The sequence below is a fragment of the Drosophila takahashii genome, chromosome 2R (assembly GCF_030179915.1).
Source record: "Drosophila takahashii strain IR98-3 E-12201 chromosome 2R, DtakHiC1v2, whole genome shotgun sequence".
In the NCBI taxonomy this organism is placed as follows: Eukaryota; Metazoa; Arthropoda; class Insecta; order Diptera; family Drosophilidae; genus Drosophila; species Drosophila takahashii.
In genome coordinates, this window is record NC_091679.1 from 40,690,910 (window position 1) to 40,718,813 (window position 27,904).

General features: G+C 40.2%; 1 protein-coding gene across 2 annotated transcripts in view; it reads right to left on the reverse strand.

Annotated features, from left to right (window-relative positions):
* Window positions 1–3,434: 3,434 nt before the first annotated feature.
* The window catches only part of LOC108061747 (Krueppel-like factor luna), a 39,369-nt gene continuing 14,899 nt past the window's right edge, over window positions 3,435–27,904 (reverse strand). For both annotated transcript variants that reach the window (XM_070213863.1, XM_070213862.1), the window contains 2 exons: window positions 5,498–6,343; window positions 3,435–4,823 (listed from right to left, as the gene is read on the reverse strand). In XM_070213863.1, coding sequence (XP_070069964.1) covers window positions 4,651–4,823; window positions 5,498–6,343 — 1,019 coding nt within the window. In that variant the 3' untranslated portion in view covers window positions 3,435–4,650. The remainder of the gene's footprint in view (window positions 4,824–5,497; window positions 6,344–27,904) is intronic.

The following is a 27,904-nucleotide window of genomic DNA, read 5'->3' on the forward strand; positions in this document are numbered from 1 at the left end:
CCACAATTACAACATGGTATGTACAGGATCATAAAAGTAGTTAGAACCACCTTAAAGACCCCTGTTCCGAACCGCCCCCTTCGGGCAGCCGACGCCTCTGCCTCAGCTTCTTCTACGCCGGCAATCATCGTTTCGGGCCAGCGATACACTCGCGGCGCAGTCTTGGCCAGGCCATGGCCAATGCCCAATGGCCAGAAACAAAAGTGCGTTAATAGCCAAGACACACATGGCAAATGTGCACCGCCCCACACCATCGCCCCCACCGAATCGCCGGGTTTCGGTGAGAGGAGTCTGCGCAGACGCAGCACGGACAAGCAGCTAACGCGCCTTTTACAAATTTTTATTGAAAAATATTAAATTCTCATTAAGGCAGAAGAGGTCCGAGCAGGTTCCCAATCGCGTCCAGGCAGCATCTCTCTCTCTATATATATAAAAAACTTATAGCTCCACGTTCGCTTGGGGTTTTCTGTTGTTTTTCCTGAACGAACCCGAACCGAAGTTGGCGCGCGCTCACATGCGCCGATAGACTCGCTTAGATAAAAGATGATTTATGGGTTTTATGGTGTGATGGGAATTTTAATTTCCAGCATTTTTGCTTAACAAAATTAAACATGGGACTGCGAGCGACAGCCAGATAGAAGGCGATATAGCAATAAAGGGGCAGGGGGATCTTGAGAGGAAGAAAGCCAAGCGAAGACAGGCACAAACGGTTATTTGCCTGTATTTGGGAATCGGGCAATTGTCAAATGAGGCGACCTCCTGCTCCTCCAGACGATTCCATTTTTAATTGAGCCAAAGCGCACAGCATGTATCGGCAACTTGCAACCAGCAACCAGCAACTTGCAACTTCTGCGACTGCTGCGACGGGCAACTGTCCATTATGCTCACTCACCTGTAAAATAAATGGCAAAACTGCCAAACACTTTGGCCAACTGACAACTGCTGCCCCGGCATCATCGTTCCAATTTAATGTTTGACTTGGGGGCTGCAAAAGGGGGCCTCTAAAGGGGGGCACCCACTGCTGTGATCCGAGGTCTCGTTCGCGGCCCGTTCGTTTACCGTTAGGTGTCAAAGATTTCATGCCCCATGTCGCAAACTAACGACACACAATCGATCACAAATCAAACGGACAGAAGCGGCAGCAGCCCGCAGTTGCCGCCGTTGCGACAGTCATCCAAATCCAAATGTGTCTCAAAAATCAGGCCGCGGCCAATGCAAAGCCGTTTCATAAATTGCACATGACCTGACGACCAGCAGCTCCAAACAGCAACTGCTCCAGCTCCATCCCCATCTCCTTCAGCCTTCTGCCTTCTGCCACTCCAAAACTGCATCTGCAGCAGCCAAAAGGCAGCAGAAAGGCATAACAATAAATTAAAAATGGATGTCGATGGCTAAGTGCACGGGAAATATTTTTTCTATATTTCTTACAGATAAATATGATAAAGTATCAAGGAAAATAATGAGAAATATGTGAGAGCCGCCTAATAAAAATTACATTTTAAAGTTTATTTTTTGCTTAAACTATATAAACTTTGTAGAATTTTTGGGGTATATTTTATGACTGACTCAAAACCCTTTAGATTAATATCATTTTTTAATATTGAAACTTTTTAAGCCTATATAATTTAATAAAATTAATTATGAATATTTTTTAAGAATGTTTTGTTAGATAATGATGTTAAACTTTGATAAACCTTATTATATTATACAACTTATACTAATACTAATATTTTAAACTAATTTTAATCTGTGGAAAAAATATTTATTCTCTGTGTAAAGGTGGATGGATATGGATGCCAGCTGAAAATCCCCATCTTTAAGACTCCTTCAATTGCTCGCCGGTCGATTTGGTTATTGGAGCGCTTTTTGTCTGATGGACAGCTGCCGACAGGCTGAGCCACACATACTCGAATGTAGATAGTTCCCGCTCCCAGATCGACTCCTCATCCTCATCCCCATTCTCCTCCTCATCCTCCTCCAAAATGATGGACAGCGTTTGCTGGCTGCATCGCAACGCGACTTTATTGGTTTTTAATGAGCAGCGCTGTGATTTCAATGCTTATCTAAATGTATTCAGTTGATATTTGTCCACTGGGTGGCATGGGGCATTTGCGATATAACGAAATCATGGATTATTACCCATAAAACATGAGCAAACGATGATATTTTTATGATAGCTAATAGTTTATAACGGTTATAAATTAAAAGTAAATAAGTGGATTAATAAAACCAGGTGTTTAATAAGAGATTGCATAACTTATATGTTAGGCTATTTATTTAAAAAAAATTTAAAAACTGGAAAAGTATATTACGATATATAATATTAGACCCAAAACAATTACTTACCTATTTTCCAATCATTAGCTATCTTCCCATGGGTAAATCCCCATTTTTGGATTACCCCGGCACCAAAAGAATTGCTCAATGGCCGCTGCAGGGCATCCATAACGTCGATCAGTGTTAATTAAGGCACCTTCTCACTTTATTTACTTTTACTCATTTGCATATGCGTTTGGGTCATTAAACCTGACCTCCCCGGCCCACCATTTACCCATCCACCGACCACAATCCATCCATTCCTCCTCCGGCATCGACTGAACAGTCGCCGCAATATTGACCTGACCCAAGGCATATTAATTAACCCAAAAAACCGGTCTGTTATATTTGTCTAACCTTTATGCTAAACGCGGTGACGGCAACACCACTAAGCGCAGTTGGAAAATAAAAGGCAGTAGCAGTAGTAGCAGTCGGTTGCTACTGTCCGTTTGGCTTGTATTCGGTTATTAATTTACCAATAAATTGCCATGGCGTATGCGTAATATTTCACAATTGTGCCTTAATGACCGAGAGCGTTATTCATGCACTGATTTCCGCTGCAGGTGTCATCCCAGCCCAGTCCAGTTCAGTTCAGTTCGGGCCAAAACCAAGCCGAGCCAACCAGTTATGCGTATTAGCCGGCGGTGCCAGGCCCAAAGATCCAGCTTCCAGCTATCCAGCTATCCAACTACCCAGCCACAAAGCTCCGGCTTTTCGCATTGAAATTACAAATGACGAGAAATTTGTCATCTTTATTATTGCAAACAACGGCGCAGTTGTACGTTGCAAAGTTGCAAAACGACAAACGCCGAACGACAAACGACGACAATGCTCCCCTGGACAATTGCAATTGGCGGGGAGTGCGTGCCGCATGCCGCAGAGTGCCGTGCCACAAAAGCCAAAGCAAAAGGCGGCCGGCAGTCGCTGACAACTTGCCACACATATCTCTTTTTCCAGAAGGGGAACGGGGTGTCGGGGGAACCCAGGGGCACACTTGTGGGTTAACCGCAGCCCCATTGTGCGCCAATTGATTTTTCATTCAAATGAAAATGCTCCGAGGATTTGGGATCGCGGACTTCGGATTTGGCCAGCGATCCCGTAATGAGCACGGCCAAGGCTTCGTTTGGTACAAAAAAGTATTCGCTTTTCTTTTATTTCTCAAAAAATAATACAATTTGTTTTGCTTTTGTGAGTGTGTGTATGTGTGTGTGCTAAAATCTATGATGACAGTTGGTATGAGGCAAATTGCTTTAGGGGTCCGCCAGGGAATACAGTGCGTTCCGTAGCTATAAGGCAGTTTACAATGTTTATAAATTATTTAAATTTGATAGTGTATATTTCCAAAGTTTTTTCCTGTAATTTATTTGAATTTATAAAGCGTTTTACGCATATAAAAATTAAAAATAGAGAATGATTGTAATAATGTGAAATTGTCAATACACCAAGAGGTCTTATAATCGTAAAACGTGTTATAAAGAGTGTATATGATAATGATGATATAAACATACAGAAGATTTCCTAGAATAAAATAATTTATTATTAATTTGTAAAGTAAAGAGCATACAGATTTAATTTTATAACAAGAACAGAAAACCATAAAATAGAAAACGAATATGGGAAAACACTAATTTCTAAGCTATTCAAACCTTCCCTTATCGCACCCCTCTTGGCCAAAATCCTCATCCACTATCACATCATATGCGTATAGTACAAAATGTTTAAAATACCCTACAGATGAGAGAATTTCTATATATAAATATTGCTTTGCTTTGCTCGGCTCTTCCGGTTTTTTGTATTTTATTTTGCCTCCTTTGTAGTTTTTTGTCTTTTTGTATAAAATTTTCTACTTAATAACCAATAAAAATTTGATCTAAAATTAGTTAAATTTCTTCTTATCGCACTAGGTTGTAAAAGGTTTATCTAGATCTATGTACACGCAAGTTGCTAGCACCAATCCAAAACTATCTGTATATGTATATAATATGTATATTTAACTATGCAGATATTTCTATGTGTAGTAGGTTAAAATCCACTTTGTTAACTTGGCTTCTGAAGGCAATTGTCTCTGGGCTTGAAGTGTGAAAAATTTTACAAATCTTTCGGCCCCATAACTATAGTTTAGCTACCACTAATTTGGGCTTTGAGCCCGCTTACGGTCTAAATTGAGCTACTTAAGCGATATGGAATATCTGGTCTCAGTAAATGATCAATGGAAGTGATTCGAGTGCATATAAATAATCAAGAGCTGCTCTTCCCCTCCCCGCAGCCTCCCAGATGAGTATTCTCGGATATATGAGTACGAGTATGTATGGCCAGATCGGCAGTCCCAAATCCTCAGTGGCGGCGCATGTGCAGCGACAGGTGGTCCGAGCGGCTGAAGCTCCGGGTGCACAGCTGGCAGCGGAAGGGCTTCACGCCCGTGTGCTTCCGGTAGTGCCGGGTCAGCTCATCCGACCGGGCGAAGCGCCAGATGCAGCCCTCCCACGTGCACACGTACGGCTTCTCACCTGGGGGAGATTGCAATGTCATCGGGTTAGTTTACTCGAAGCAACGCAGGGTTTTTAACTTAAAGAATAAATTCACTAGTTGGTAATTCCTTATAAGTCGTTTATTAACGTGTCTTCCTTATTATTTGTTAAATGATTATGTTAAATTACAAATTTAGCATAATGATTCTTTTTACAAAAAATTTTACAAGTGAAAGGAAGTGGGTTTCTTGAAAGCCTTCTCAACTAAATTGCGGATACCTATAGTAAATAAATGAACTAAATTAAAAAAAGCGTTTTGTTTTTGGTATTTATCTACATATTTTTATTTTCCTCATAACAAGCAAATCAAAGTCAGAAAAAGTAAACAAAATTCCACGAATATGTTAATTAGGCTGTTTCCTTTTATGGTATAGACATTTTCATGGCTTTCAAGCGAATGTCTTTCGATAAGAAATGTGATAAATTAGAGCTTTTAACTCTTTAGTTCAAATGAAATTAATAGGATCGACATAATATTAATATGTTTTGGCCAATTTTAATAGCACAATATATCAGTGATTGAAAATATCCATCGCACTCTGTAATTTCTTTAAAAAGTGTTGCAAAATTTGTTAATACATTTGAAATACTTTTTTCCCCATTTATTTTATTTATTTAATGTAAAAATGTATATAAAATAGACTCAAACTCACCTGTATGCGTTCTTTTGTGCGCCTTGAGGTGCGAACTTTTCGTATACACCTTGTCGCATCCTTCGGTGTCGCACTTGTGTACCTTGCGGTTCTTGGAGAGATCATTGTAGCCGCCGTTGGCCGTTGAGTCGGAGGAGGAGCGTCCAAAGGCGGAGCCGCCTCCGCCTCCGAAGTTAATGCCGCTGAAACTGCTGCTATCCTTGCGCGTTGCCCCGAGAGCCATGCCCCCGAAGGCGGGATTTAGGGCGGCATGTGGTGACCCCGAACCGGCGTAGCTCTTCCAACTCGGCGAGGAACTGGAGCAGCCCGTGCCAGCCAGGGATTTGCTGGATCCCCCAGTTGGCGACGACTTTCTCGTGCCCTGACCATCTCCGAACTTGTAGGGATTCTTGAACAAACTCAGCAGCGAGAACTTGCGGTCATAGTCCTGCATGCTGTTCGCTGATCCTGCTCCTGTTCCGCCGCTACTGCTGCCGTTGTTGTAGCTGCAACTATTGTTGTTGTCCTCCTGCTTGCCACCACCGCCACCGGTGCCACCTCCACTTCCGCTGATCCGTCGATAGGTGAAAAAGAATGGCGAGGCCGCGAAGAACGGCGAGAATGGCAACTTGGACACACCGGAGGCATAGAGTTGTTGCTGCTGCTGCAGTTGCTGTTGCTGCTGATGTTGCTGCTGCTGCTGGCGGGCAAAGGCTCCCAACGATGAGGATCCAGCTGAGCCCGCTCCAAAGCCGGAAGACGAGGACGAGCCGGATGATCCACTCTGCTTGCCATTGCTGTAGCCAACCGCCTTGGTGGCCGACGAGGATCTGCAGCTGCTGCTGCTGCTGCCATGCGAAGTGCTCGCTGCAAGAGGGGAGAAAAAGCGGTAGAGCGGTTGAGAAAACCCATCGAGATTCGGTTAACAAAATGGCCAAAATGGTGAGGCCACTTTATGGCCGCCAATGCCTAATGAGCCTCGTAAATGAACCGCAAACTGAGCCTAACTGCTAACCAAAATACCAGGTAGGTTAGTTAATTAAATTAGTCGAAGATATTGATACCCTGGCGATGATCGATAAGATATTAGGTGGTCAATAGTTGGGAAATTCATTAGGCAGATTAAAATGTGTTTTTTGTTGTACTTTTATGGAAATATTTCATCTATATTGGTAAAAATCTTTATATATTAATTTATATTAAAAAAAATAAATATCAGAACCTCAAACTATGTGAACAATATCCAAATATGGCTTTTTCTTCGTTTAATTAATTGTTTTTACATTTTTGAAGGCTTTATAGACTGGAGAAAAATTTGAATATATATATATATGTTTTTATATTATATATTTTATACATTTATAATATATTTATGTTTTTACATATACGAAGACATAAAGAAAATTCCTCCTGCAGAATTTGCAACTCAAAAGAGCAGGGAAACAGTCGGCCGGGAACATTTTGGCCTGTCAGCCGAGAGTCTTTACACAATTTCCTAATTTCGTTCGACCGCCTCATTGCATCAAAAACGTTTGCATGTCGCGTATTTTATGGCCGGCAGACAGCCCAGACGAACGGACGGAGACTGGAGGCTTCAAGACCCGAAGAGTCCAAGACTCCAAGACGCGGACTCAGATTCCAATTCAGACGGACAGCGAATCCGTGCAGTCGTGATCCATTTAACCTGTACTCTGGGCTCCAGACGACGACGACTGCCACTTTCGGCTGCCAGTTGCAGTTGCATTTGCAGTTCCAGTTGCAGTTGCTGTTTCAGTTGGGACAAGTGTGTCGATTTTGGCGCCCGCGACATCAACATCAATTGCCAGCCAAACTGCAGCTGCTGCTGGTCGCCAAACGTCCCATGCCCCACCTGCCCCTCATTTTGAAGGGTGCTCCACACCGAAATCTGTGAGAAGTTTGCTCAGGCTTTTGCCACTCCACTTGGCCACTTGTCTTGATTCAAGATTTTTGTAGCTTCTTTCTTTCTTGGATTGCTTAGACTTCAGTTTTAAGGTCACTTATTTATTTACATAATTTATTAAATATTAATAAACCGACAAAAAATGAATGAAACTAATTATTATTTAATTTAAGTACTGAATTTAGGTAGAATTTAAGACCACTGTTTAGGTATTTTATTTTTGGTTTATTTTTATTATGGGTTGCATTATTTAGATCTTGTAATTAAAAAAAATTGTTTTCCAATTAAGTAATAAAATAATTAATAAATCAATTTTTTTTAAATCTATTTTGTTGTATAATATTTATTTATTTCGTCAACAGACCTTTAGAATTTAACTGACTACTCATTAGGTTTCTTATATCTATCTACAATATATCTAGTTATCCTAACACTTTATGGCGTTTGCCTCAAACTATATAGCTTAAATTTGGGATATAAAAACCCAAGACCATGTTGAAAAAGTATTTAACAATTATTCCTGTTACCTTAAGCCACCCCTCGATTTTTTGTTTTTTCGCCTGCTAAGCACATTCAATTTTCACTCTTCTTGGCGTTGCAACTCGTTTGTCAGAGGCCAAGACAAAAGGCCAGCGAAAGGGGATCGAGGCGACTTGAACAAGTGACCCAGGCTTAAGTGCTTTGTCAAGCCTGCAAACTCCACATGACCGAGGGCCACATGGCGGCCAGCCATCCAGTCAGCCAGCCAACAACAACAGCAGCAAAAAGACCAGACCATCCGAACCGGGCTAAAACTGACCGGCCAAGCAGAGAATGGGGTCCGTTGGAACCGCTGGTCCGCTGGTTTCTTAGCCTCAAGTGCCTCAAGTGCGTTTGCGACTGTCTACACATGTGTGCCCTGGCTTGATGCATTTGTAATTTCCATGCCAGCGAGCGTTTTGTTTCACTAGCACCGGGTTACAGTGCCCAAGGTAGCAGACATACAGTAGGACTTCTTTAGGGAAAAACCTTTGTGTAAAAACGACTAAAGGAAGCCCTTAAAACTATAAAAATATTTTTTTTACATTATTTAAGGATTTTATTTTGAGGATAGGAAGCTACAAACTTACTTGTTATTTACGTATTTTATTAAAAAGGTTCAACCCTATAAATCTCGCACATACTAACTAATACGATTTCTACTTTGTGAATCTTGTTATACTAGTTTAAATGCAAATCAATAGAAACGAGAACCATTTTGCAATAAATATATTCTATTGTATTCTCCCTTTGCAATTATTAACTCGCTTAGCCTTTAACTTTTTGAAGACATCCAATTCCAATTTAAATTGTTTATTGGTAATTAATATTTAACCATCAATAATATTAAATTTTAAATACAAATAAGTTCGGAACTCGGAACTACAATCTTTAAATATATTTAGATTTTAGTAATCTTTGACTTAGAAAGGGTTTAAGTCTCAGAAGTTGGACTGTAGTTTTCGAGGGAGGCAGGTAAAGTAAGCCCCGGGTCGAGGTCCGTTAGCCCAGGCAGGCGCGTTATTAAAATTGATGGCATTTAATTGAACTGGCCATCAACGTCAGCCCACAGTGCTGTTTGCTGTTTCTGTGTCTTTTCCGCTTTTGCCCCATTTGCAATTGCTGGAAAGGGAAGTCCAGCAGCAGCAGCATTGAAGATCTCGGAGAGAAGGGAACTGAATGGGGGACGGAGGATGAGGTATGCGGGATGCTACGATGGCGTATGCTAATGCGCATTATGTGGCAACTCTCCGGCTGTCATATATTTCTCGTCTCCCAAATGGCCATTCTCCTGTCCAACTCTACTAGTATATATCCGAATGTGTGTGTGTGTAATCACCGCTTTTACCGAAATGCACACGCTGACTTCATATTTCTGCCAATTTAGCTTTGGCAACAGGGAACAGCCAAACGGGCAAACGGGCAACAGGCTACAGGCCACAACGAAGAAACACAGTAAACACCAAACACCGGGCGACCCAGAGATTTGAAATCACACTTGTGCCTATTGCCAAAGTGGTGCAATAAAAAAAGTGAATGTTGCCCCCAAGTGGCACCCGGCAGATCCGATCCGATGCGATGCGATGCTATCCAATGCGATGCATATAGATGCTGTGATGCTATATAGACAGGCTCCTCCATCTCGGGCTCCTTTGGCGCGTCTTCAAATGGTCGTCGCTGTGGCCATAAACTGCTCATTTGACTTAGCTAGATTTACGTTGAGCAGCCGGTAACCCCCATCCCCCATCTCCCAGCCCCGCCCCCTAGCCACCCCCTCTGTTCGTGTGCGTAGTCGAACGTGCCGCCCCAGTCTCAGTCGGCGATAATTATGATGAGGCCAGATCGTCCCCAGACCAAGTCAAGAAAAGCAGTCATCGCCGCAGAGAGGGCACCGTGGTGGAAAGTAGCTGGTAAAAGGGTTAACTTTGAACCGAAATAATATAAGCTTTTAATTAATTAGTTTTTTTAGCTTAAATTTAAAATTTAAATTAATGAAACAAAAATATAGAAAAAATGTATTTTATAAAGAAATTATATTATCAAGCTCAAACTAACTTTTCTATATATTCCAATTAAATATATTCATGACATTTACATCTTAAGCTTTCTTATTATTAAAAAATGTATTTAGAATTATTTGTAGAATAAAAGTACAACGCAGCTAAATCATAAATTATTTTAACTAAATTTAATTACTGTTTTTTTAAGCTTTCATAATTGGAATAATATTTCTAGAGACTCAATCTTGAAAATAAAGAAAAGGAAAAAAATATTTTTCATTGATTTCCAGAAACAGTAGTATACTTAAAAGTTTTATTTTTGAAAGAGAAACATGGTTCGAAATATTCTAAGGTTGTTTTGTCTTGAAATAGGTAGTAAATATACAACAAGAAAGGAAGCTACCTTCGGCCAGCCGAAGCTTATATACCCTTGTAGAAAGAATACTCACTCGGTGCAGTTCCAGGGATTCCAGATTCAGCGTTTCGATTTATTTCAATTTTGTTTTTAAGTAGTCAAGAATTAAAACGCCTACTTCCTACAAAGTTACAATGAATTTTCTTATATTTGTTTGGGAGCCTTAAGATATAGTGGTCCGATCCGGCTGGCTCCGACATATGTACTACCTGCAATAGAAAGAAGACCTTCGGGAAAGTTTCATCGCGATAGCTTTAAAACTGAGAGACTAGTTCGCATAGAAACGGACAGACGGACAGACGGACAGACGGACAGACGGACATGGCTAGATAGACTCGGCTATTGGTGCTGATCAAGAATATATATACTTTATGTGGTCGGAAACGTCTCCTTCACTGCGTTGCAAACATCTGACTGAAATTATAATACCCTCTACAAGGGTATAAAAACGAATAAATTCCCCATGAAATTAGGCCAAATTAAAGTTATAAATTGTTCTATCTTTTTAGCCCACTGTGCAGTGCCCACTGTCCCAGCGTGTGCTGTGTGTTCAATGTGCAATGCGGATCTCGCACCAAATGCGACTGCAAAACTTGCAACTTTAGAAATGAGAAGCAGACGCGGCAGGCGGAGAAGAGAGGAGAAAAACCCAGGCGAACAATAAATTACAAAAACAGTTGATAGGGTTTAATGTGCACTTGGTGTGCGATTGGTTATAATTGACAGTTCGCTTGGCTGGCTTGGGCAGCGCCGCCGCTCTTGGCTCTTAGCTCTTGGCTCGCAGCTCCAAGTCCGATTCCGGGCTTATTCCAAGTTAGCGACGTGCTTGGCCAAGCACCACCGAGCCAAAAGGCACCTCCGAGCAGCACAGCCAACGTGTGTTACGTTTCTAGCCACTTAATTGCCAGGCGAGCTTACGTTGATTTACTAGTTGATTTTTATATGAAACTGTCGTATTTAAGTTATAATTATGAAACAACATGGCTGCGTATCCGTGTCCGTGTCTTCGGTTCGGTTCGATTCAGCAATTTAGCTATTCAGCTAAATTTTCACACATGAACCGTTCGCTTTCTGGGCCACAACATCATTTGGCCAACTTTGACTCCGATACGTTTTGGGCCACCGACGAGTGCGAGTCACATTGGATTTATGGCATTGCGCATACGCCGTGGGGGCAGCCATCGGTTTAAATCGCCACTATAATATCGTACCCTCCGCCGAAGCTCTTTGGCTTTTTGTTTCAGCCATTTTTCACACTCTGCGGGCGTCTTTTGAACCTTGAAATAAAAGTTTTCCCACACTGAGCACTGCCGACTGCACACGGCAAAACATTTCGATTTTCCTTTTGGCGGCTGCCCCAGCGCAGTCTACCTTACCTTACCTTACCTTACCTGCTAATCCAGCGAACGATTCCCAGCCAGCCCAAAATGGTAACAGACGTAGACTCTGTGGCAGCAGGGAAAAAAACTAATGAGCAACAACACAGCGAATGCAAACTGCACCTGCCAAAGAGAGCCTCAGCCAAAGGAGTTAAAAAAAGTCCAGAGAAGTCAACAGATTCTGAGATGGCGAAAGCGGAATGCCCTTTAGATAAGGAGACCCAATTATTTATTGCTATGATTTCAGAAACTGCTTGGAACCAATAAAATACGTTTATGAAAACCCACAATTTTTAAAATAAAGAGAACATTTTAAAAATTTTCTGCACTATAATATTGGGATGAAGTATTAATGTAGGGTGAGCATAATTAAATTAGAATTTCTTAAAAAGAAAAAATATATCATACATTGATTTTAGTAATACTAGAAACCTAAGAAAATGTCAAAAAAATTGTATAGTTTATTAAATTAATAATTGATTTTTACACAAAACTTATGGGTCCAATAAATCGGATTTCAATATTAAGGAAATTTTTTTGACAATAAGATCTAGATAACACAGGTACACAGCCAAAAATTTCCACGAACCATTTCAAGTTTTCCATGATATTTGGGTGCTCCTGAGTAAAAGTCCCATACAAAATTATTTTCCATCGCCTACAGGTTCCGCGGTATAGCTAAGAATACAAAAAACCGGTGTTAGTCGACATTTTGAATTACGTGGCCTATATAATTGGACTAACCTTTGTTATTTTCGGTAGGACCTACTCTCAATACATCACGGCATTCCTAAAAAATAGTCCCCATTGTGAACCATTGCCCATGTCTTTGGAATTCGACGCCAAAGTTGAAAATCCCAAAATTGTAGAGATTTTTCTGATGTAAAAACAATTCTGAGGATTAAATCTTGAATGGAAGTAATTTTAACTTTTCATTGTATCTATTGTTCATTGTATGCTTTAATTTCGGTTTAAAACGTTTTCATGAGGACATTTTATTGGATTTCTTATACTAATAAAACCGATTTTTTTATTTCATTATCTACTCCTAAATGTTGTCAAATTTTAAAAAAGTCAAGGCATCCTACAGAATGGGAGTAAACATTTACATTTTTCTATGTATGTTCAGTGAACGTATTTTAGTTTCTTAGTTCTAGAGGTTGCCATGACTTATTCAAAATTTGACAACATTTAGGAGTAGATAATGAAATAAAAAAATCGGTTTTATTAGTATAAGAAATCCAATAAAATGTTCTCATGAAAACGCTGTAAACCGAAATTAAAGCATACAATGAACAATAGATACAATGAATAGTTAAAATTACTTCCATTCAAGATTTAATCCTCAGAATTGTTTTTCCATCAGAAAAATCTCTACAATTTTGGGATTTTCAACTTTGGAGTCGAATTCCAAAGACATGGGCAATGGTTCACAATGGGGACTATTTTTTAGGAAAGCCGTGATGTATTGAGAGTAGGTCCTACCGAAAATATTAAAGGTTAGTCCAATTATATAGGCCACGTAATTCAAAATGTCGACCAACACCGGTTTTTTGTATTCTTAGCTATACCGCGGAACCTGTAGGTGATGGAAAATAATTTTGTATGGGACTTTTACTCAGGAGCACCCAAATATCATGGAAAACTTGAAATGGTTCGTGGAAATTTCACAAAGTTTAATTTTGTGTTCCTGTGTAATTCATATAAGATGCGATAAAAACATATTTTTCAATGCCAAATAACAAGCGCAAAATTCCTTACCAAACCAGTAATGCCTTTCAACCCCGAAGGGTATTTGTTTTAGTCAGCGAGGGCTGCCCACAAGAAAATCAGCAAACAGCATCGCCAAGACGTTGGCGGCGCTTCGTTAGCGGCTGCCGTTGCCCCCTCCCTCAATCCGTCTCCCTCTCCCGGGGTCTCCAGTTCGAGATAACCCCCAATCCAATGCAACCCCTCATCCTCCTGCCACCCACAGGTTTTTTTCTTCTCTTGCTGATTTGTTTTTTATGAGCAAATTGTGCAAATATCTTAAAGCAACGGCTGAAAAACGTTGACAACTAGATAAATTTAAATGAATTTCTGAGACTCATAAGCTGACAGCGAAATGGTCGATCAGAGTCGTGTATTTAGGGGCATGCCTCGCATGGAGTTCTTGATCAAAAGGCGGTAGCAGAAAGCCAGCAAAAAGCGGACATTTAATTGTTTTTGCTACCAATTATGTATTTGTCAAGTTAATTGGTATGTCAACGCAACTAGTTTTTAGAGCGCAGCTCAGCTCCATCTCTCTTGTCTCTGGCTAACAGGCCAAGTAGCCAGGTAGCCAACTAGCCAACATTGTCCAAGTGGCCAACTGGAGTCATCAAAGCTGACCACCGCCGGCGGAGCAAACGCCTGACGCATTGTCAATAAGCTGGCGACGACACACGGACATGGCCGAAGATACAAAAGCAATGCCAATCATGCAGGCATTTTACACCAGGCCCCCAGTCCAAGCCAAAAAGCCAAAGAGCCAAGATCCCAGAGCTTCAAAGGCCACGGAGAGAAAAATGCAGTGAAAAAGTCAAAGTCCATTGAGTAAAAAGTTAAAATCAAAACATCATTCCCATACATTTTGTAAAATTCTCTTAGTACAAAAGACACAAAAATCGATTTCAAATTATTATCCTCCTTTTTAAATATTAACTTTACACAAAAGGAAATAGCAGCTGCTACTCCAAATTATTTTTTTAAGTTTTATCATTGCCCTATGACAAGTTGATCACTGTGATTTAATAAATAAAATAATAAATAATAGAATGAATGATAGTTGGTAAAATTTTGAAAATATGCATGTTTTCAACGCAAATTAACAAAATTGAAATATTATAGCAAGAAAAATAACAAGGACTCCAATTTAATAATTGTTTTATGTTAAAACCTTTATCTTCCTTTAGAAAAATGAAAAACTCTTTTTTCCCCATTTTAGGTTCTTAAAAATCAATATTTTCGTGCACCAAATAAAAACCTTTTCTACAATAACCCCTCATTTTCTCCCGGTACATGCCACTGCGAAGGTGTGAAATAGCTGGCCTGCCTGCAACCCAAAACCGGACCCGTTTCAGGCAGCTTCGCTTGTCGCCATTGATTGTCAGCGCGTGTTCTCTCTCCTGGCGTTGATGGATGGATAGATGGATGGCTAGGTGGATGGCTGGATAGCTGGATGACTGGATGGTTGGATAGATGGTCAAGAGCTGGATAAAGGAGTCTCCAGGCAGCTAGCCCCCTTCTTTGACTTATCGGCCCGATCTGTGAGTGCTTAACAAATGCTTTGCGCTAATGACAATTTTGTTATACATTTTATGCATGCACAGAGACGCAAGCAGATCGCGCGCGCACATGGCGTATACGCAATGTCCGTGTCTGATGTCCCGGTGTCCGATGTCCCAATGTCCGATGTCCAAATGCCGATCACGATGATGATGATCGATAATGATGATTATTCCGATGGTAATGATGATGGCTTGGATGCGTGTGCGATAACGCGACGGCAGCCAATGTCGATGGACAAGCCGATAAATAAATTTATGCACAAACCAGACGAGGCGTAAAATGCGCAATTTGATTTAATGCCTATATATGTGTGCGTGTCCCGCCATGGTGTCGATATATGTGTATGTGTGTCCATTGGTGTGCGCAATGATAATCGATTTATGGTGTGTGAAGTTTGTTTCCTTTACGTTTGCATTTTTTTTTCTGCCCGCCGCGATTCTGTTTTTCCCCTTGGCTTTTTCGTATATATTTTTTTTTTGTGTCATTGCTAATTGTGTACAAATATGGACAAAAGCGTGGACACGGCCGCAAAGGCGAAGGCTTTCTAAATGGCCAGTAAGTAGGCAGAGTCGCTAGTTGCAAGTTGCAAGTTGCAAGTTGCTAGTTGCAACTTGGCCACAGGCTATGGGCTATAGGCAATCGGCTTGGCTAACAGGCGCTTTAAAATGCCTGCGAGAAATAATTTATGCATTTCTTTGTCTGCCGTCTGAGATAAACAGCGGCAAAGCAGTTTAAGTGGTTTTTTCTACGACCGCACTGCGTCGGCACAACTTTACTATACTACAAATATATATGAAATGCTATGGCCGGAGAATTCTGATTGGGCTGGGGTCGGATCGGATGGTGCATTAAATGATCATTTTATGCAGCATTTCATTGATTTATTGATGCGCATACGTAATCGATGGGCTGGCAGGCGAGGACTTAATGCTAGTCCTACTCAAAATATCTCTATAAGAGCAATATTAGTGTGTTTAGCTTATGTGAAAATGTGTGAGAAAGTGGGAAAATTAGGAATTGTCAAAAAACATTGTATACAACATTATGATAGTTCGAATTTTATATTTAATGGAACCTAAAATATTACTATATTGCATATAAATTTAAGATTAATTATCAAAAATCATTTAAATTATCCTTCCAATCTTTAAGCCCTACAAAATAGGACACCTTCCTCCTTTGGGTGCTTTAAATCAATTGCCACATTGATTGATGTCCACCGAATACAGGCCAAGTCCATTAGGTAGCCGCTTAATCAGTTTTACAGCGAATAAACCAAGTTTACGAGATTAATTAATGTTATTTATCTAAAAATTAGCACCCCGCAATCACCCCAGCCATTATCGGTGGATTGATCGATTGTGCAGCTAAGCACCGACTTTTACAACCCCCTAAATCACCAAATGGACCTCGGCCCGATCCTAGCCAGACGCAGACGGCCCAAAGCTTTTTGGAAGGCTCTTTTTTGTCGGAGCTGCCGCTGGGATAATTGGATCGCCCGAGCTCCCAGCTTTTTGGGGCTTTGGAGGACGGAGTTTCAGTTTAAGCTTGAGTTCGGTTTTGGTGAGCGGTAATTGCCGCGTGTTAATTCAAACAAATGTCGGGGATTGCACATTTAATGTGAAAATGAAGAAACATTGCGGCGTGTGTGTGTGTGAGAGAGTATTTATGTGCTTGCCCCCAAACGAGCGAATAGTAAACTTGGCCAGTATTACACCATGAAAAAAATGTAATGGTTTTTTCCTTAAATATTCTAAACTATATTACTGACAAAAACAAAAAACAGCAAAGCTACTTAAAAATTTATAAATTTTATGAAACGCACATCCTATCAAATTATAATCATTAAAAAAAAACACATCCTTTCATTTGGTAATATGTAGTAGACCTCGAATTTTTTGGAATAACTAAAATTACTTTTGAAGTAGAATGAAATTAAACATTATATTTTCCCATAAATTTAAGCTAATTATTATTTTATGAAAAATAAGTTGACTTTACCACAGTTTTGCTTGAAATAGAATGTCTAAGCTATTTGTGTTATTTTTCCAAGTTATAGTTAAATTTTTCAAAGTGCTTAGACTTGATGCAAAGACGCTTAACTTCATCGCATTGTACCCTTTCAAAATTGTTTGATTACATTTTTTTTAATATTATTATTTTTAAATAAGTATTACTAAATAGGCTAAGAACACAAACTTTTCTTGCTGTGCATCACGCTGGTTAGGTGGAGCGAGTGAAATAAATGATCCCAGCTTCATGTTTAATTTATTTGAAAGTTAACACACATATAACAACGGCAGCAACAACATCACTAGGCAAAAGCTGGCTAAGAAGAAGACGCGGCCGGTGACTGTAAAACAGTAAAAAGCAAAAGCAACAACAAGAACAAAAACAAAAACCAAAAAAAAATAGTAAAAATAAAAACAAAACGTATACACAAGGTGGAGATGCCTGGACGTTTGTTGGCCATTTGGCTGGAGAGCACGGCATTAATGCGTCGTAATCACACTAAGCAGACATTAAATGCGTTTTCGCTGTTTGAGCACCACCACAGCAGCAGCAGCACCGCCGAAGATCCGCAGCAGCACCACAGAGCCACAAAAAAAAACCAGACGACTAGCCAGGCGAAGAGGAGCTCGCAGCTACAACATTTACCTGTACTAGCGCCTAAATGATTGATAAAATAATTGCTTGCACGTGATGCCAGAGAAGGAGGGAGATAGGCAACGAGAAATAGAGAGGTGAAAAGAGAAAGGCATCGCCTCACGCAATTCCCATTCCTCCACTGGCCAGGCTGCAAGTCCAAGTGTCAACCGCAGGCCTGGGAATCCCAGGAACCTCCCAAAAAACACCCAAAAACAAGAAAGAAACACATCTTCCAAAGTCTCAGGCTGGGAATGCCATTGGAGACCAATTAATCTTAGCACTTACACATCGCAGAAAGTCATGGGTGAGATTTGAGGGTAAAAACGAGTCAAAGGATTTCAAACAAATCTATCTATCTAAATAAAAGTCCTTAATAATATGGTTAACATAAACGGAGATCATCTCCGGGAGATGTCTTATAAATGAAGTAATCTTTTCTTTATTTCGAAATATTATCTGTGTTTATAATGTATTGCAAACAATATTTATTTCAGTCCTTAGAATGTAATTCAACAACAAAAAATATAACAAAATAATTTTTAGGAAATGAAATTATTCGTTAGTTCTTTATTTTGTTTTATACTTCGAAATACCTAAAATAATATTATTTAATAAGTATTGCTTTACCATAAAAAATCGGCCCCGTCAATCAGTGGTAGAACTAAAGCCTCCCAAAAACTAAAGCAATTCGAATGCAATAGCCTAGTCCAACTACACCGAAAAAATCATTGCAAATCTAACGAATTATAACGTGGGAAACTAACTAAAAAAGACACCTCCGAGAGGGAGACGGAAAGTGAGCGAGGGAGAAGGCACAAATTGCCGCAGTTAACGGTTCCTGTTTCATCGCAAATTTGGCGGCTAAAAACAGAAACAGAAAAACGGAAAACCCCGAACCGAACGAAGAAAAAATACAGAAACAGAAACCGAAAGACAAGCGCCTGAATGAAGCTTCCAAAAGGCAACAGCGAACGGGCGACACTAGCCTGCGGTACTGTGGATCGAAGATATCTAAAAATCCAAAAGCATTTAATGGGTAAAGATAAAAAAAAAGTGGTATAAAAGTTTGATCCCATTTACACACATTTAAATTGATTTTTAATCCAACTCACTTACGACAGAAACGCTAAAAGCCCTTTTATCCTTCTGTGGGCATTAAATTTCTAAGCAGTTTTAACTGTTTGTTGATAAGCGCACAGAAATTAATAATAAGGCAAATAAAACCAAATTCGGCAATGGTCATAAAACATCAATGGATAATTTTGGATAAAGTTAGTAAGCAAAGACTACATTTTTTGCGTGATACTTTTTGACTATTAAGAGGTTTCCCGTTAAATTAACTAATCCCTGTTGAACTGCACCATAAGCTTAATGCTCTGATACATATCTTTCGGTCATTACCATTACTTTTTAAGATTATCCTTCCAACTGATTGATTTTGATAAAGCCTTTGCCCCACTGTGCTTTGTATCTTTGGCAATGCCAAAACGACTGCTCCACGACAAGTGGCCCCCCGCACGGCTCTGCCCGCCCACTCGTGCGCCACATTATTTCATGCAAAATCATGCCATGGGAACCACGACCCAGCGATGCTCCACGAGCAGTCATCCTACCGTCCTCCCATCCCATCCCCGCCCCAATTCCCCACCCTCCCCCTCCCCGGTATCCACTGGAAGAGGCAGCAAGCAGTCTAGAACTATTACCCCAGTCCCTGGCCATGGGACAGCATCCGACTGCAACTAATGCACAATCATCGCAGATTATTTCATTTAATGTCAATACAAAACCAGCAAGAAGCCATCGCAGGCAGCCTCCGCTGCAGTTCCTCCTCCTCTGAGTCAATGCACTGAGAGAAAAGATGGTGGCTATGGCAGTCATATCCAAAATTATAGTTTGAATTACTTAAAAAACGGAAATATTAAAAGCTATACATTACTTAGAGTTACCAGTCTACTAAGATTTATGCCAGAATAAAGTGTGACCTTAGTTTTAAAAATAATGACAAATTTAAGGTATTATTAAAAAAGGTAGAGTAGCTTAATTAAATCTTAATATCAAAAAAATATATTGTGTCAAACAAGTATTTCCGTTTTTCCCTGTGCATCGATGACTCCGTTTCTGTCTTGGTTTGCGACCATGGGTTTTTGCCTGGGACGGGACCCGGGATCCTGGCGTGCATCGAAAGCTGAAAGTTTGACACTCCAATTCTCAATGCCGCTGGGCAAACAAATTGAGTGTAGAGCGCGGCAGGGGGGCACCGAGGCGTTTTGCCCGTTAGTGTTTTGCAAACGAGTTTAAACTGCTGTTGACTTTTGAAAAGTTTAAGGGCCCGGGCGACCAGCAGTTAGCAGCGACCATCGACTGGAGCTGGGAGCTTCGATGCAGCCAAAAAAAAAAGACAGGCGATCCCACAGCCAGTTTCAATTCCTCCATTTGACCTTGCTAAATCGATGTTCAATGTTCGATTTCGGCACATTTTTCGCTGGTTTCGCTTTATTTATGGCCCAGCCAGGCGATATTTATTCGAGGCTGTCTCTATGCCCGATCCGATCGCATCCGTCATGCGCCTTTTCAATGGTATTTGAAGTGTGCAATCAATTTTGGCTTTGCGGTTTTCAATACAACACAACGCTTTGCATATTGGGAGCGAACAATATGCGATTGAGATTTAGCAAATGACAGAAGATGGGAGATATTCTGTGGCGGAAATCATTGAAAGTGCGGTTTATGGGGTAGTATTTTGAGATCATTCAATTGACAAGTAGACAAAGTATAGTGTGAAATTCAATAAAATTATGGCTGATCAAGTTTAATATCTCAAGAGATAAAGTCTAAGGACTTGAAACCCCAATTAGAAGCTTCTATTTACGCCTCCTATAACCAGCTTAATAAAGGGTATATAAATTGTATGAGATACAATCTAAGGACCCCCAACTCTCACCGTTCCCACAGTCGACCATAAAGTATTCATAAAATATATCCCAGCTCCCTGCTGCCAGCTATCTTCCTGCAGTCATCAATTGAGCCAACAGCCACCCACCGATGCTGCTGCTAAGGAGGCTAACAAGCCAAGTAAAATATAAACCGAGCTGATATCTGGGCAATCTTTTAAATTAATTTGTTGTCACCAGTTTGTTGAAATAATCTGGCGAGCAAAACAAATGTTACCGCCAATCGAAGCCAGGTGGGTGGGCACCCGAAGCAGCAACACATGCCCAGGCTGCTGCAACTTGCAGCTCGCAGCTTGCAACTCGGACCCAAAACTGCCCAACCCCAAAATTGTTCACTTGTCAAATCAGCGAGCTGCGATCTTTTATTGGTGGCAAGAGGCGAGCGCCAATTGTTGCTGGCCACAGTGCAACGAGCTGCAGCAGCAGCCAGAGCAGATTTATTTATTTAAGCGCAGCCCGGCTGCGGTGCACCCAATTTCAAATGGTGCGGCTATTCCAGACGTGCACTGTGAGAAGTTGAAACTAAAATATTAAAACGGATTTAGAATTATTTATTTTTTTTAAATATTTAACAGTTATCACATTAAAACAAATATCCGTGGATGGTTAAGAAAGAAAGCTAAAGCTTAAGTTAATAGATTTTACAACATTTTTAGTCTATTCAGAGTAGATAGTGACAGTAGAAAAGCTACATTTAATTTATTTTTCTTACATTTTCTATTTGCTTTAAATATATGGTTAAATGTAAGATTAAATTAATTCTCAGTTTCTTGTGCATAAATTAATATTTCACTTGGTCACTTTCAGCTGATTTTCCATGGTTAGAGACCAATCTCTTGACAGCTTAAAGCGGAAAATCGTGTGGTTAATGATGGCTAGATTTTCCGAAAAATTGTTTACGCATAGGATCGATTGGGAACGGCTCCTGGTGGTCTGCGACCTGTATGATCTGTGGCGATTTCTCGCAGTGTCTGGTAACAACGGCTGCCGCTGCCCGACTGGCTGGCCTCGTAAAGACTTAATTAAAGCGCTTGGCTTGGCTTTGCTTTTGCTTTGCCTGGCTCTGCTCTTGCCCACTCTCAATCCCCGAGTCCGAGTCTCAATCCGAACTCGAATCGAATCCCGCTTTGTGAGTCGCTTTTGTTGCTGCCTGTTGGCCGTTGGCCGAGCGATAAATTCATGCCGCTAATTTGGCAGCGTTAACTCAATTTGTGACCACAAAATGCACAATTTGTCGCTGATTTTGATTGCCCATTGGCTTGAACCGGTGGCCACTGGCCAGGTGTCTGTGTGTCTGCGTGTGTTGTATATTGAGAGCCATTGGCCACGCCCCAAATAATCACCCAATGCCTTTTGTTTATTGTCTAATTATAGAGAGTGGGGCATAAACCACAACAGGGAAAAAAGTGCCGCAGGGGAAACGACTCTCTCAACGATCCAGCCACAGAGCTCCCATACCCCATGGCCCATCTACCAGATCCCAAACCGAACTCCACCTCCATTTCCTCCATGGGCATCGTCATCATCTCACGAGTGCATCCAACTGCATTCGGCTTTATCGGACCTCGCAAATCTTTTCTCCTCACACAATTGACTGTCGGCTCTTTTCTACTGCGGGGCTCCGTTTCCACTGCTCCGATGCTAGCTTCGAGATCCCGAGGAGGTTGGCTTGGTCTATAAAAAGATTTTCCCATAGCTTGCCGCTTCATATTTTAAACAGATAAAAGTGTGAAGTGGCTGGAAAATGTGGTTCAGCTTATGCATAAAGCGCGGCAGCCTTATAAGGCTCTCAACTCTAAACTCCTAACGGACTGAGCACGCACTCCCGACTTAAGCCTCGCATCCAACTTGGACTTAGACTTGCATCTGCAGATATTATGTATGTATATACAACTTAACTCGGACCCGCGGATCCGCGGACCTGCGGACCCGATTCGATCCACACTAACTGGCTCATAAATCTCGGCAATTAATTTTTTAAAGTGCAACTTGGAACTCCTAACCGTGACAACTGTCACCAGCTACACACGTTAAGTAAATAAAAATTTGCTCACATTTGTTTTTCCAGCTTTTGCGTAATTTGCGCAGGAATTTTTCATCGCTTTTTAGCTCGTTTCTCTTTTTTTTCCTGCAGATTTGCAAGATGATTTAGGGCAAACCACTTGTTACGCAACGCAATGGGCGGAGATGCTAAAACTGGCTGAAAGTGTGTTTAATGATAGTGAAATTAATTGCAGGATTGCGTAACGTTGGGATATCTTGCAAGAAGTTAAGAGAATAAATGGTAATGGTAGAGAATTTATAGAAAGAATTTAACCATTTAAATTCTGAATATTAGATAAGAAATAAGATTAAATTTAAAATGTAGTTAAAATGTTTTAAAAGAGATGGAAAAAAAATGTATTTTCTGAGTTGCTACTTTGAGCTGCTTAGTACATTTTACTGATTGCTTATCGCAAATGGTTAAAACTGTGTAAACATAAATTCCATCCCAATATTCTTAGGAATGTATGATCCCAGAAAAACTTTAAATTCATTAATATTGTTCCCTTTTCCTAAAAAAATTCCAATCAAGATGGATTTTTAAGATTCTTTGAGTGTGTATTATAAACAGGTTATCCTCCGTTTTTAAAGGTAATAATAATCTTTAAAACATACAGGTCCCATCATCCGGCCATTTTAGCTAAAAATATTGCCACATTAACTTTTCTTTCCTATCCTCTCCATTACCACTTTTACTTTCTAAATGTACAAAAAATATGGCAAGAATTTATCATGTCGGGCGATAGGATATCACTGAAATTTCTCACACTGATTGCACAATCGAATCCATCAGCCATATTTATATATATATTTGTAATGTGTGCTATTTTGGGATTGCTTCATTAGGATTACTCCATTCTCCAGCCTTAATTTCCTTGTACGAGAGCGCGCACATTCAAATCGTTAGGCCGAAATGTGCACAATTTTATTTTACCAATAATTTGCGAAAAAATATTTTCACGAACGTGGGAAAACCGCCAACGTCTGCTGTCCATGTTGTAATGGTCGGTCGTCTTGCCTCCCCTCCCCCCGGTCTTCGCCCGCCTGTCGATCCCTGATCGGGACCAACCGATCAACAGCAGCAATCCATGTCAAACTGAAAATTCAACAGAATTCGAGCGCAGGCGCAAAGTCGTCGTCGCCGTCGCAGTTGCAGTCGCAGTCGCCATCAGCTGAGCTGAACAGTCAACCAATTATTTTTATCGATTTGGTTGCAGCCACAAGACGCAGCAAAAGTTGCAGTTGCAGACGCAGGCTTTTCATAATCAAATGTGTGTGTATTTTTTTTTCCGCCAGCCCGACTGTGGCATCAATGCTCAGCGCGCTTACACAGCTCCCAATTCAATCCCCCCCATTCCCATTGCCATTTCCCATTCCGAGTCCCAATCCCAATCCTAGTCCGAGTCGAAGTCTGGATCTGTCTCGGAGTCGAGACTCCGTCTCGGGGTTGTGGACATGTGGCAGGCGCAAATGTGCGACTTGTTGTACAATTTCAAATTGAATTAAATGATTGAATGCATGAATGACTGACGCTAGCAACTGGCAGGCAGTGAACGAAAGACTTAGGCAGCGAACGCAGATTGAGCGGAGAAAGCACTGAGCGAATATGTTGGTCAGCCAATGTGCTAATGAAGATGTTAGTGGTAAGAAGAACTTTTTATACCCAATTTCTCAATCGACCACGGACAGTAGTTCACTTTTTCAAAAACTAACCATTTAATTAAAATTCTCATAAAACCAAAAATGAGAGATCTGAGATTTTAATTTATATATTTCGGTTCTAAACTCCCATTCACTTTATATATCGAATTAAAAGATAGGAGAGATTAATTTTAAAGAATTAGCAGATTGTTATTAAAGTGATTTGGAAATTATTAAGATTTTTGTTTATATTTATGAACATTAAAGAAAATAGAAATCGAAAGTTCCGACTAAAACGATACACAATCTAGAATAAGTTTGTAGTATTATTATAATTATAATACGTAATCATTTAAAATTTAACATAAAGGTTTAAAATATTTAATTAAATAAGGGAAGTGATTTTTTCCCAGTGTAAAAAACCTCTTGAGTCAGGTATCTCCTTGGCTCTCCCTGTGCGAGTGTTGAAAATCCTTTCAATAAATAGCTAAAGACAAGTAGCCGTTAAAACGCATTCAGTTGATTCTGGTTGTCGCTGGTGGTTGTGGTTATTGTGGTTGTTGTTATTTTTGAGGGGGGTGGGGGATGTTGTTGCTGCGAAAAGCTTAGAGTGTTTGATGGTGGCTTGGCTTTGTGGCTTTGATTCATGATGCTGCTGGTCCAAGAGGTTGGGACTCTGTCTTGCCAGGCTCCGTGTGGCATGTTTCGTTTGTTGCGTTTTTGATCGCAATTTGACAATGCGAACAAACACAACAGCAACAACAACAGCAGCAGCAACTGCAACTACAGACAGACAACGCTAAAATGAACATGCGCCCGCTTGTCATTTAACATTTTTATGATTTCCAACATGCAAAGGCAATAACATTGTGGCTGGAAAACCCATGGCAAGAGGGGGAAAAAGGAGGCGAAAAAGGGGCGGTGGATACTCTAATAGTACGACTGCGAATGGGATGGATTTGGAAAATTGGTCTTCAGTTCAGATTCGGCTTTTATGGCTTAATTGAAATGGCCACCTAATGAATGGGAATGGCCAAACGGGCAATGCCAAATGGAGATTGCCTGAATTTACATAGTTCCTTTCCTCTGTGTTCCATCGCTGAATCCCCACGGAGACCGCAGACATAGGAATTTGAATGAAACTCCGCTGATGGCTGACAGGAAATTGATTTAGGATTCCGTGCTGCCCCTCCTCCCTGCTTGTTTTTTATGTCCCCATTACCATTAACGTGCCCATTAAACGATACATAAATTTAATTGGATTATAATTGTGGATAAATGCATTTGGGAAACTAGGCTGATGTTTTATCCTGGCCATAAAAATATTATAGTTTAGTCTTGTCATAGCTTTATTTCTGAATAAAACAAAATCGTATGGGTTATTAAAGGACCCCGCTGCGATTTTCAGTAGGTCAAAGTAGTTGGTAAAAATGATTAAGATCTTTTTTAGATTAAACTAAAATTTTTAATTATAAGATAATAACTATTTCGTGTCTTGGACTTAAAAAATTTAGTGTGATTGTTTCCTTAATAAAATTTACTTTTTCAGATAATTTATTAAGAGTTGAAACTGTGAATAAATAAAAAATAAATGCTGATATTATTGTAAAATCATTTATAGTTAGCCATAAAATGTCAAAAAAAAAAATTTAACCATTTAGCAAAAATAATTAAGTCACTTACTGAGATAAAATAGATAATTTATACAAAAATAGCTATAATATGTACATCTTTTCCCATCATAAAAGTCAAAGCAATTGCCCAACCGAAACTCAGTTCTTGGAAACGATCATGGCCAGAATTTTCTTCACTTCCGATGACAATCTTGACAAGATCCGATGCATGAAATACAATTTTCTTGCTTTATATTCCATTGTCGGTCGTGAAAAAGTTCCCCCGAAATATCGAAGCGATCAAAATTACTCCAGCACAAAAAAAGAGCACTGAGAAAGCAGATGGGCGATCGAATTATAAACTAAACCAATCCGACCTGGGCTGTCTATTGATGCCCTGCACCGAGTCAATCTCCCAGTGCCCAAAAAAAAAAAACAGATAAACAAAAACAAAATCAGAAAAAAAAATTGGAGGAACAAAACAGAAAAAAATCTGCCTCAGCAGCAGCAACAAAAAAATAGAACGTGAGAAATATTATTCGATGAAGCGCCAAAGTAAACGCTTTGAAAAGTTGTTAGTTTATTCCTCTTGTTGTTGCTGGAGTTGTTGGACTTGGATCTTTGCTGCCTGTCTGCAACCCATTTTGCGCCTGGTACACGCTACTCGTCGTCGTCGTCTTCGAAAACCTTTCTGAAGGTTGATTGTGAAAGTCACGATTAAAGCAAAGTCACACTCCCCGAGTCGAATGAATGACGAACTGCGGCTTATAGGGCCTCCAACTCCATCTTCTGGCTGGCTGACTGCAGACGGATTTCGTTATTCATCCAGAATTTGGCAATTCCCGATGCGGTTTTACTTTTCGGTGACAAATTGGCAAATTGGGCAGGCGAAGCCAATTGCGCGTGTCATTAAAACGCCGACTACGTTTGAAATGCACCGACTGCAATGAGTGAATGAATTGTTCAAAACCTGTGGGGTCTAAGGGGGTTCTCATTTTTAAGAGGGGGGCTTAGAGGGGCAGAACACACCTTCGACTGGCGAATTGCGAAATTGTCGCCGCTGGGAGACACACCCGATCGAGGGGAGGGAAGAGTGCCAAGTCGGAGGGAGACGAGCCAAACCCGGAGCTGCTCTAAGCATTTGCCGCATTTATTAAAATCTCATACCCTTCACTAAACGAACGAGCAGATATGTCGGTGGGTGCCAGTTTTTGTTAAATCTTCATAAATCTTTAATGTTTTAAAAAAATCATCGGCTAGGCTGTTACAAATGTTCATTATAATTTCAAAGAAACCACAAATATTTTCTAAAAAAAATATTATTTACTTTCTCTATTTAATAGCAATATTATATACTATATACTATTTTAACATAGTTGAACTTACAACCAAAAAAAAAGGTAAGAGTATCGCCTATTTCCGATCATCGAACCTCGTGGATTTCCCCATTTATTATTTCTTTTTAAATCACTTGAAGCTGGCTTCCAATCGCAGACTCAAATCGAGGTTAAGGAAGCGAGAGGTATGAAGTCTTTTTCCGACTGCCACAACTGAGTGAGTGGCTTGCCACATTCTACACCTACACCCACACCTCCCATGACATACTAATGTACTGCGAAAATAAAATAGAATATTATATACTTATAATATCAGAAAATACATTCAATTGGCAAATTTCTAAATTTCTATTTTCAGTGCTTATCATGAAGAACTTGCTTATTTCATCCAAACAACTTACGTACTTAAAAAAAATATTATTAAATTTATAATGATTTCTATGCTCAAAATAATAAAGATTTAAAATTAATCTGATTTTGATTTTAGTTCTTCTTTTTCGCAGTGCCGATCTGGATGCTCCCACATGCCGCTGGCTGGACTTGTTGTTGCTGTTCCTTTTGTCGCATATCAGTTACAAAACGCAGAAGAGCGATCCACACCCAAAAAGCAATAGCAACACCCAAGCAACCCAAGTGCAACAACAAAACTTC